Source organism: Cavia porcellus, unplaced genomic scaffold (genome assembly GCF_034190915.1).
Source record: "Cavia porcellus strain 051 isolate PalLab524CR breed Dunkin Hartley unplaced genomic scaffold, mCavPor4.1 scaffold_6, whole genome shotgun sequence".
NCBI lineage: Eukaryota > Metazoa > Chordata > Mammalia > Rodentia > Caviidae > Cavia > Cavia porcellus.
The window spans coordinates 21690102-21702231 of record NW_026947489.1 but is presented as its reverse complement, the minus strand read 5'-3'; the positions used below and the strand labels follow the sequence as shown (position 1 = coordinate 21702231).

The following is a 12130-nucleotide window of genomic DNA, read 5'->3' as shown; positions in this document are numbered from 1 at the left end:
AAAGCAGAGGGCATGGGCCAGCCAGAGGTGACCTCAAAGCACTCCCAAGTTGGGCAATGCAACATCTTGCAGCCCTAGAGGCCATGTGCAAAATCAGCTCAACTTCTTTGCTGAGCCCAGTGTGTCTTCTTGGAGATCACATATCTTGGTCATTGGGAGGCTGGGCGAGACACTCAGCAGGTGTCCAGTCCTTACAGATGATCCTGGGGTTCCTAGGAAGATGTGGTGGACCACTTATCCCAGAGAGGGTGCCTGCATCAGTTCCTTTCTCCCCTGCTGGGACGCAGCAGAGAGGCTCAGTGCTGGGTCCTGCATCCTAGGTCAGAGCCATAGACAAGGGATGGGATGGGGAGGGGACTGGGGGTGCATGGTGGGGCTCCCCTCACTACAGCAGCCTTCAGGTTGTCTCCCAGGCCTCTCCAGCTGGCTGGTCCACTTGTAGTTGCTGCCCCAGAGGCCATGCTGCTCATCTTTTCTGGCCCAGAGGCACATGGAGAGGGCTGGGGAATGAGGCTGAGGCTGCCATAGCCTGCAAACATGAAATGCTCATATCCTGCTGCAGCTGCTGGTGCATCTGGTCCTGGACTCCACCCAAGCGTGCGAAGGTCCCAGAGCTGGGGAACCTCAGGGAGCAAGCACTGCAGGAAGGAAGTGAACATCGGCTGCTTCTGCCTGTGATGCAGATGCCCTGCACCTATGGACCAAGACCCTGGGTCTCCTTGGGAAGGACAGCACTGGATGAAGAGTCAGGGGCCTGATGTCCACACCCCCTGAGGGGCTAAAGGAAGTTGCTTCCCTGTTTGAATCTATTTCCTCAGCTGTAAAATGAAGATGTAAAAAAGATCCACTGCTCCCTAACCTGGCTGGGCCTCATCATCCCCTACAGAGGATCTTAGACCTGGCACATTAGCAAGATTGCTTAGAGTGTGACCCAACACACAGCAAGGTTTAGTTTTTTTTTCTTTTTTTTTTTATCCGTACCAAGGGGACAGAACTCACAACTGTGCGCTTGCAAGGTAGGGGCTTATGCCGCTGAGCTAAATCCCCAGCCCCAAGGTTTAGTTTCAATCAGCAACAAGTGTGCCTTGGATAAATCTCATTGACCATGATAGTGCCACTGCACAAAGCTCACAGCAGGATTAGGAGCCACTTGACTAGGTCATCTTCTAAACAGTATCTGTACTCAGCTACGCTTACTATGAGTACTTACTATGTGTCAAGGTAAGAATCCTGATACTAGAGAAAAGCTAGCCGGGTGTAGTACATGCCTATAATCCCGGCCTTCAGGAGGTTGAGGCAAGGAGACTTCAAAGCTGGGTAAGCTACAGAGTGCTTAACATCAAATGTCACAGGCTGAACCATAACCCCTAAAATTCCTGTTTAAGCACTGCTCTAGCTTGGATGTTGGCTGTCCCCCTTAAGTCCATGGGTGGTGCTATTGGGAGCTGGTACAACTTTCGGCAGGTGGGGCCCCATGGGAGATCCTGAGGTCATTAGTGGCCACTATAGGAGACTGCGTAGGCTATTCCTTTTGCTCTTAAGCCTCTTGTTCAGCCAGGCATTCCTGTTACAACTCACTGCCCTTGGCAAGGACCCACAGCAATGGGGCTACTCAGTCAGCCTGGGATCACCAGAGCCATGAGCCAGAACAAGCCTTTTCTCTTTATAACTTGCCTCGGGTATTTTGTTATAGAGACAAAAAACTAATACAAGGCCTAACCTCTAGTACTTCAGAATGGACCTAAATTTGGAGGACTCTTTTAAAGAGGTAATTAAGATTAAATGAAGGCAATTTAGCTCAGTGGTACAGCGCCTGCCCAGCAAACAAGAGGTCTCGAGTTCAATTCTCAGTATCCCCTCCCACAAAAAAAAGATTAAATGAGGTCCTTAGGATGGGCCCTAATCCAGTATGACTGGCATCTTTCTAAGAACTATGACACAAATGAAATAGTGAGGAGCAATCTATGAGCCAAGGAGGTCTCAGGAACAACCCAACCCACACCTTCATCTTTGCTCCAGAAGAAAATGGATTTGTTGCCTATGACACCTGCTTGGTGGTTTTGCTACGGCATCCTAGAACAAATACAAGGCATCACAGCATCCTTTGAAAAGAATGTTACACAGCTGTGAAGGTACCCAAAAGCATAGTGTCCCCAGTCTGGGGTCATCCTTAGCATCCCCATGAGTCAGCAGGCAAGCACCCAGAAGGACACAAGTGAGCAGAGGTGGTGTGCGGGTGACAAACCTCAGCCACCTGTGCCACCCTGCATACACAGCAGGCCAGCTGCGGCCCCCACCCCACAATATAGGCACAGGAAACACAAAGAACACTGACAGGTAAGGACCACATCAACCTCAGCAGCTTTGGATTCAAGGAAGGGAGGGAGGCACAGCAGGACTTGTTTCTCAAGGTCCCCATTCTGTCCCCTTTTTCCAGAAAACCTAGAAAAACCTACAAGGACAGAAGGAAAACAGACTAAACCAAATTTTTATTAGGTATACTTTTGCTTTTTTAAAAGAATAATTACAGTGTATCTAAGCACACAGCACACACCTTGGTCAGCTGTTACCCAGAGGCAGGGTGCAGACCTGGCTCTCTCTTATCCCTTTCCCCACCAGCTGCAGCCTGGCCTCATTTGGGGGCAGGCAGCACCCTGGTCTGAGCAGCCTGGACTGTGTTCTGCAGTACACAGCAATGCAGGGCACTGCCACAGCCCTATTATGGCCAGGGAGGACACCTGCTATCTGTGTTTTCCTGCACTGTTTCGGTGGTAGGCACCGCACAGAATAGTGGCTCCGTGGCAAAAGGAAGCTTTAAAAGGCCCTGAAGAAGCACATGACCAGTTCACACATGGGCCTGACTTCAGACTGAAAAGGGTGTCCACAGGGTTGTTAGTAGAAGATGCCCAGGTGAGTCCCATCCAAATCTTCTTGGCAAAGTTCAGGGCAGCTGCTGAGCCACAGGCCTGAGCGCTGGGCAGGGCTCACATCACCAGGCTGGAAGGCAGACCCAGGTCCCTGGGGCTCTGAGCTGGGGAGCACCTCAGCACTGTGGCCCCAGCATCCCCATGAGGTGTGAGGTTGAAGTCTCTGGCATGAAGGGCCGGCCAGGTGGGGTGGGCTCCCCGGGGACAGACAGGGTTCCTGCGCAGGGATTCCCTGTGGAAGAGAACAGCTTGTTAGTGGGGTGCCCTCAGGCTGTGGCTGGTGGGGTCTGGATGGCATAGGTGCCACAGATGCAGAGGACAAAGTGGTCACCAGTGCAGGCTCTGAAGCACACTGCCAACCCTCAGACCCCAGCGCTGCTCCTCACTCAGGCAAGCTTTTATCGTCTTAGCTGTTTCATCTGTCCAGCCGGACTTCTATGCCCATTTTGCACAATTGTTAGAAGAGCTGCTGAAGACATACAAATTGCCAAGAAACAGGGCAGACAGGAAGTGTTCATGTCATAGGTCCTTCTTGTCATTTAGCTCATTTACCTTGTTTGTGGAATAGAGGGGATCTAGCTCAGATCAGGAAGTGTTTAATACAGTTTAGTTGTTTTGTTTGGTTGCTGTGTATTTTTAACCAGGGATCGAACTCACAGCCTAGCACTTGCCAGGCAGGGGGCCTGTGCCACTGAGCTAAATCCCCAGCCCCTGGTTACTGTTTTTTATCTAAGGATGAAGCCCAGGGCCTTTGTAGTGAGCTAAATTTCCAACCTTTTATATTTTTATTATATTTTAAAATTTTAAAACAAGGTTTCAACCCCTAAATTGCCTAGGTTAAGTTTAAACTTGCAATTCTCCTACCTCAGTTTCCAAAGAGCATTGGAGTGCCATCACATCCAGCAAAATTTGGTTATTAACAGATCTTTTATAGATTGCAAGTCACTCATGAATGAATAATGAATGAAACCTTAAGAAATCGTGAAGGTTCCAACTCCAGTCTATCTATTCGGGAAGCGCTGTCCTTACCCCTGGCCCTACTTCCCTTCGCTGATGCCTTAAAGGCGCGCTTAGGATTTCCTGACAGTGCAGCCCTCTCCCCAGCCTTCCACCCTCGCCTCTGAGCAAGACGAGGGCCATCCCTCACTTCTTCCCAGGATATTACGGTCCCTTCCACCTCCCATACCATTAAGATACCTGGGTTTCTGAAAGTCAGACTCCTTTGCAGAGATTATCCACTTACCCATTTACCACTGAGCCCAGGTCCTCTCCCCACCCTAGGAACAGGGGCTAAGGTTGCAGCGCATACCTGGTACACAGCCGCCAGCTCCGGGGGCGCGGGCGGCGGCGGCGTCCAGGGCACAGAGGCGCTCGCGGGATCTGGGGACGACTGTGTCCCCGCGCAGGTCTGGGGTGGCATCCAAAGAGCGGCGTCGGGGGCTCTCCCCAGAGGCTGGTGCGGGGGCGACTGTATCTTGGGGCAGTAAGGGGGTGACCCCCAGGGATTCGCGCCGGAGACGCTGCTCCCCAGGTTCTCAGGCACAGCGCTCGGTCCGGGGCAGGCACTCGGGGACCCCCAGGACCCCCCGCTGCCGTCAGGACAGAGAGGACAGCTCTGCGGGGACGCCGTGTCCACTCGCCGCCGCCGCCGCTGACGCAGGCCGTCGTCGCTAAGGCCCAGCACGGCTGACAGGTGGCCGATGTAGCGGATGGCCAGGCGCAGCGTCTCGATCTTCGTGAGGCTCTGGCCGGCGGGCGCCACGGACGGCGGCAGGAAGCGGCGCAGCTCCAGCAGGGCGCGGGCGAGCGTGCGCATGCGCAGCTTCTCGCGCTCGCTGGCGCTGCGCCGCGGTCCCCCCGCGGGTCCGGGCCGTGCGCGTCCCGTCGCTGGGGCTGTGGCCTCGGAGGCGCGGGCGCCGCGGGCCACGAGTACTGGTTGCGAGGAGCCGCGGGCGCCGTCGCAGGGGCACGAACCTGACGAGTCCGAGGAGGAGGAGGCGGGCGATGTGGAGTCCGCGTGGCCGGCCCAGTCCCAGCCCCGGGAGAAGACCCAGGGGTCGAGGCCAAGGAGGCTTTGCGGAGGTGGCGGGGAGCGGGCCATGGCCGGCCGGAGCTTCGGGCTCGGGAGCCTGGGGCCGCCTCCAGACCTACGCTTTTATCCCGACCAAAGGTGCGAGGTGGCCCCCTGCCAGGTTGCAGAGAGGTGTCAAAACCCACAGAGCCCAGGCAAGGTCTGGATAGGGGGGCCCTGGGAAAGCCGGCCCATTTGCGGAGGTGTGGATTCTGACTCCTTAGGGGCTCTAATGGAGGCCCCCACTGCCCGGGAAGTGTGGGAGGGACAATTCACATCTGTGTGGAGCTGCCGAGCTTCGCGCCTGCTCCCACCCGCACCCCACGCTTTCCTTCGTCCACTGCAGGGCGGGTGCCTTGGAGGCCCCTGGAGCTGGTGCCAGGACCTGTGGGTCTCATGGACCCTTTTCAGGAGCAGGCGCCTGTGACATCCTCAGCCTCGGGGCCTCTGCCAAGGAACTCATCCCAGGGCCCTGCTGTGGCCACGGCTGGTTGGGAGTGTGCACTTTTGGGGAGACCTCATTGGGGTCCCCAGAACCTCCTTTTGGTGGATCCCAGATTGGCTTCTGTTGTGTGGCCTTGGGCAGATTGCTGACCGTCTTTGGCCCCGGGTAGCCTCATCGTTCTGGTAAGGGAAGATGCCTGCTGCCTGAGATGCTCCCTGCAGAGCGCTTGGAATCATGGGTCTTTCGCTGGTATTTTAAAATGAAGGTACTAAAATTCAGGGTATTTTAAGGGCATTATTTATTGAATTCATGTTTATTTAGCAGCTGCCATCTACAGTAGGGTAACTGAGCTAGTCACCACCTCTGCTCTCCTGAGATTTCAGTCTTGAAAGACACACAAACAGCCCATAGCTCTGCCACTAAATAGTAGGTGCCCTTAGTCAGGGCTTTTAACCTGAACTTAGCCACAGCTCAGTCAAGCAGGAGCAATAATTACAGGACTGATGTGAGGAATGACTGACAGAAAAAGTGACAAAGTCAAGTCAGTGACAGTTACATCTTGAAGGAGGCATCAGAGTCCTTATGACATCAAGGAGAGGGCTGGGAGACAATTGTGCTCTGGGCACCCAGATGGAGAGGATACAGCTGGGCCTTGCACCATGAGTAGGATTTGAGCAGGGAGAAGGGAGTGAGGAGAACATTCCAGAAAGACCTGTACAAACAGAGGCCTGACAGTGGACTCCCAAGACAGTGAGGGGCTGGTATTGAACTAAGGAATTGGATGTCATTCCATAGGGAGCCAAAGGGAGTTTTGAGAAGAAAAGTGACATAATTTTAAAAATCAGCCGTTAACTAAAGGTCCATATGACAATAGCATTCAAAAATAGATCATCCCGGGCTGGGGAAATAGCTCAAAAGGCCAAACTATAAATAACAAAATAAAAAACTTAATAGGAAATAGGAAGATAGGGCTTTTGCAATAAAGAAGAGAACTAAGAGATGAAAAGAGGAAGAAGGAAAGAGAAGGGAAGGGAATGAGATGTTGTGTACATGCATCAGCTCCCCAGCAGGAATGCAGTCATTATCTACTGCAATCATGTGCCACTAAAATATTTTAAAAGGCAGGCTGGTGATGTAGCACTATGCAAAGGCCCTGGCTTCAATCCCAAGTATCACAAGGGACAAGGAGAACAGGGGGGGTCGGGTAGTTTATTGATGTGCCCCTGGAGGATTAATGCAGTTTTCCTAGTCTCTGGTTAGTTGGTATCAGAGTTGCTACAAAAAGCAACACCAAGGCTGGGTATGGTGGTACATGGCTATAATCCCAGCACTCAGGAGGCCAAGGCAAGAGGATCACTGTGAACTTAAGGTCAGTCTAGACTTGTAGTCAGGGTTTGCGAGGAAAACAGTTTAATACAGGACACATAATTTATAGTGTGATTTTATAGTAGTCACCCAAAGAGTCAAATACAAGAAGTGCAGGAAGTCTGTCCACACACTATAAAGACCTCAGAAAAATGCAGCTGAGGACCCGGATCCCATGGCAACATCCTGGATGAATCCAGCTGAAGACCTAGAGCCCACCACTCATGCAAGTCTATTTCATGGATCTGCACTGGGAAAGGTCAGCAGTGGAAGCCAGAAAGTCGGTGACTGTGGGATGAAAGATCTGCGATAGAGCTAGGAAGCGACACTCAAGAGCCAGAGCTCTCCTGAAAAGTACCACAGCCATCTTCAGTGACAGCGAGGTCCTGAGCTCCTCTGACAGAACAGCTGAGTTCATACTGGGAAACCAGAGTGACACACTTCTGGAGATTGCACAGCACACTGTCTTCCCCTTCGGGTCTAGGAAGCGGTAAAGACCAGCACATGCCCAAAGTGAACCCAGTCATTCTCAGCAACAAGGTCCCAAGCTCATGTCAAGAAAGAAGCTCAACACTCTCCTCCAGGAGGACCAGTGACAACAGGAGCACCAGCATCTCTTCCTCTCCAGTGCTCCTTTTTATATTGGCATCAATCCTCAGGTAGGCCATCCACACCTGGAACCTCACTGATTCAGTTCAGTTGGTGTCACAAGTCGATCACCAGTAGTGATCAACAACTACGTGGTGAGACCCTATCTCAAAAACAAGACCAAGACCAGCTCCTGTCCAGGTACCCATCTTACTACATAATTGCTTGTCTACACATTTTCCCAACTTAGTGATGCCACTGGCAATCAGGACCTTACCAGTGTGCAAAGAAGCTGGCACCATGTTCTGGAGCTCCCAGTAATGGGAGCTCATGAAACCTTTTTTCTGTGTAAACTATTCAGCTTCTTTGCATAGCAAGAGAAATCACCAACAGAGTAAAGAGACACTCCACAATGTGAGAGAAAATGTTTGCCAGCTGTTCCTCCAACAAGAGATTACTATCAAGAACATATAAAGAATTCAAAAAGTCTTCCCAGATTTAAAGACCTAATCCAAAAATGGGCATCTGAGATGAATACAGACTTCTCAGATGAAGAAATACAAACAAAATAAATATATGAAAAAATGTTCAACATCACTGGTCATTCAAGAGATGCAAAAGAAAACAACACTAAGATTCCGTCTCACCCCAGAAAGAATGGCTATCATCAAGAAATCAATAACAAATGCTGGAGGGGCTGTGGGGAAAAAGGAACCCTTCTCCACTATTGGTGGGAGTGCAGACTGGTGCAACCACTGTAGAAATCAGCATGGAGATTCTTCAGAAAACTAGAATTGTAGGTCCCATTTGATTCAGCTATTCCCCTTCTGGGTATCTTCCTAAAGGAGTTAAAAACATCATACCACAATAATATATGTGCACCAATGTTCATAGAAGCACAGTATGTAATAGCTGGATCTTGGAAACAACTAAATGCCTATTGACCAAGGAATAGATAAAAAAGATGTGGTATTTTAATACAATGGAGTACTACTCAGCCATAAAGAATGATTAACTGAAGACTTTTATAGGTAAATGGATGCAATTTGTGACCATACTCATAAGTGAAATAAATCAGACACACATGTAAACATCATGTTGACTTACTAGTGTGAGAAGCTGAAAGAAGCAACATTTTGTGTGTGTATATATATATATACATGTACATATACACATATATCTATATATAATATAGTTAAGATAATTATACTGCTGATTTCTTGAGTTCACTGAAGAAAAAGATCTGTGTTGGTACTGTTCAGATAATTGAATACAGATGTCTTGTGCTCTGGGTGCATGATTTGGGGATGACAATGCACAATGTATATACCATTTTTGCCCCCTGATTGACTTGACATATTTTGAAATTTTTTTCTTTGAAATAAAACAGATTTGAAAACAAAACAACAACAAACAAATTACCCTGCTTCTGACATTTTGCTATAGCAGTGAAAAACATACCAATGGGCTGGGGGTTTAGCTCAGTGGCACAAGGGCCTGCTTAGCAAGCGTAAGGTCGAGAGTTCAATCCCTGGTACCAAAAACAAACAGATAAACAAAATGCACTAATCCAATGATGTAAGAGAGTCTAAAACGAAAATAAAATAGTATGTCCTAACAGAAGAGGAGCTAGTCAGTCCGAGACTTTTTAAGTTAGTGTAATGGCAGGTGCAGTGTAAATACATCATTTATTGATCCAGGATCTCACAGCATTCTAAATTTCTTGACATATTGCCTGTCAAGGAATGAACTCACACGTACCTGACAGTGGAAAGCAGTACCTATCAGGTGACACGAACATGGCACTCAAAACAATCTACGATGGTACCTCAGTTCAGGAACACTTCTGTTTGCAAATAGTTTGCTTCACAAACAGGAACATTTGGCAAATTTTGTTTTTGTTTGCAAACTGCATTGGGTGACAAATACAGCCTTGGCCATCTTGCCTGCATGGACACAAAGATGGCCATCCTTCCCAAAATCGTAGAACAAATGAAGTTCAGGAACAGAGCTTCAGAACTGTGCTTCTATGAACAGAACTGTGCTTCTGTGAACATTGGTGCACATATATTGTTGTGGTATGATGTTTTTAACTCCTTTAGGAAGATACCCAGAAGGGAATAGCTGAATCAAATGGGACTTCCATTGACAAATAACTGTGCACTTGCCAGGGTGCAGCTGACATCTCAGCACATGGACGCAGTGCGAGTAAGCACGTAACTGACCTGTCCATCACCCCAAACATTTATCATTTCTTTGTGCTGGGAACATTTGAGATCCCTTTAATTAGTCATTTGAAATTATACAGTTAATTGTCACCAGCCATAATACAGGGTGTCAGTCACTTCCCCTACCCATTGACACCCCTGTACAGAGAAAGCTTGGACTGTACTCTGGAGTTTCAGTGTGTTTTTATTGATATTTCCTTTCTTTCGTACTGGGAATTGAACTCAGGACCTTGTGCTTGCCAGGCAGGTGCTTGTGCAGTGGAGCTATATTCCTGGCCCTTACTGATGCTTCTGACTTTTTTTCCTTTGGTAGCTGGAATCGAACTCGGGATCTCGTGCTTGCCAGGCAGGTGCTGTGCTGCTGAGCTGTGTCCCTGACCCTGACACACCCATTTTAACCACTATATAACATTCCATTACAAGAAAACTCTGGGGCTGGGGATTTAGCTCAGTGGTATAAGCGCCTGCCTTACAAGTGTGTGGTCACAAGTTCCATCCCTGGTACCGATAAAAAAAGAAAAAGACAAAAAAAAAAAAAGAAAAGAAAACTCGGATACTCCATTGCAAATCATCTACTATAGTCCATCCCTTACTGATGCCTCTCTGTTGTGTTTTTAGTTTTTCGTAGAGCCAAGCAGCTGCATGTTCAGTGGAGGAGTGGCTTTGTGGTCTCTGCTAAGGTAGTGATCTCCAAAGATCCAGAGCATCCCACCACCACCACCAACCTGCACTGCACACCTATAGAGCCAGTCTGTAGGGACACCCCATGTATGACATGGATGAATAATAAGCACGGGCCTGCACATGGTACCCACTACCCTTCCCTCTCTGGGTGGCTGGCCTGCTTCAACCTTGGCTTAGATTGGCCTGGCTCAGAGTCTGGGCCTAGGCTGACAGTGGGATGTCACAGCCTAAGGTCTGGAAGATGGCACCTGGGCTTGCTATGGTCCTGGCTGTCCACTGGCCTCACAGCCAGCCTCCTGAAGCATAAGGTGCAGTGTGGCACCTTCATCGTCAGGAGGGAGACCAGAGCAGCTACCCCGCTGGTCCTGGGAGGCAGGGTCTCCTGAGCTGGTGCCGAGTCTCAGGGGCTGGTTTAGAGACCTAGCTCTGCTTCTTGGGAAACTTACCCTTGGTTTTCTCTCCTATAAAGTGGAATTCTGATCCTGGGATAATTAGGGTAAATAAGACGGTGCCTGGCATAGTGTTTAGCTAGTGTTAGGCTTCTAGAAAGCTCAGGACAGCAGAAGTAAGAAAAGACAGACTGATGACAAGAGTGTTTCCTTAGCTCTGGCCCTGGAACACGACTGGCACCTTTCCTGGGACCATCCCGCCCCAGGCCTTGGGTGACCCCCCACCATCTCCGGCCTCTCTCCTCTGGGACCTGGTCTAGGGCCATCCTCAGCAGGACACCTGGCCCCAGCGGAAGAGCAGAGGAAGCAGAAGTCAGGTGCCTGGTGCTGCCGCTGACAGATGAGCCTCCGCAAGGCTACGACGCAGTCTCAGAGGGAGCTGCTGGTGTGATAGGGCCTGGGCCCAGGTGCCCAACCGCCTGCCACAACCTGGACCCTCACACGGGCACCCCCCTTGCGTGTGGGCGTGGAGCCTTCTCTGTGCCAGAACCTGCGCTGGGTTCAGAGCAGAAGAGCCGGGCATGGGGCCCAGCCTGCAGGGCCTCTCCCCGCATCTCTCGGCACCTGACCAACCCGTTCCGAAGGAGGGTTCCAGCTGGGTGCAGGTACCCGCAGGTTCACCCTGCCTGAGGTGGGAGGCACTGGGCAGGGCCCTGAGGTCATGACTGCGTGGACTTCACATGTGTGGCTTACACTGTGCTGCCAAACAACATTTATTACACCTCTGCTGACCATTTTTCCTTAATAATAGAAGGACCCGTGTTTCCATAATAATAGGTGGACCTGTGGGTCTCTAGGAGAGCTCTTTATTTTATGTACTTAGTTACTTTTGTTGAGATAGCAGTCACCCTGCATTGCCCAGGCTGGCCTCAAACCTAATTGTTACAGAGGATGAACGTAAACAAACCCTTTAAATTTTCTTGTGCCCCCTCCCTGCCCCATCCTGAGAATTGAACCTAAGGTCTCCCCCGTGCTGGGAAGCACTACCACAGAGCCTTGCCCTTGGCCTTTTTTTTTTTTTTTTTTTTTTTTTTGAGACCAAGTCTCCCTTAATGGACCAGGTTGGCCTTGAACTTGTGATTCTCCTGCCTCGGCCTCCCAAATAACTGGGATCCCAGGTGGTACCATCAAGCCTGTCTTGGGAGAGCACTTTAACACAAAGCAGTGGTCCTATGGCTGGCCTCCCTCATATTTGCAAAGAGGAGGACATCTTCTGCCGAGGAGTGGAGGGCTTCCATTCCCCAGGCAGCACAGGCCACACTTAAGGTAACCCGGGCTATGGGTGATGAGGCTTAGGGACAACCACTAGCCGGGGAGAGAGTTCGGTGAGGGGCTTAAAACCTGGTCACCAGCAAAATAGCTGCAGGGCTTGG

General features: G+C 50.2%; 1 protein-coding gene across 1 annotated transcript; it reads right to left on the bottom strand.

Annotated features, from left to right (window-relative positions):
- Window positions 1-2469: 2469 nt before the first annotated feature.
- On the bottom strand, window positions 2470-9754 carry Mesp2 (mesoderm posterior bHLH transcription factor 2). The gene is made up of 2 exons (XM_003475490.5): window positions 4237-9754; window positions 2470-3159 (listed from the first exon to the last, which is right to left on the bottom strand). Exons 1-2 carry the CDS (start codon window positions 5026-5028, stop codon window positions 2893-2895), a joined length of 1059 nt encoding a protein of 352 aa, XP_003475538.2. The 5' UTR covers window positions 5029-9754; the 3' UTR covers window positions 2470-2892.
- Between the last annotated feature and the right edge of the window lie 2376 nt (window positions 9755-12130).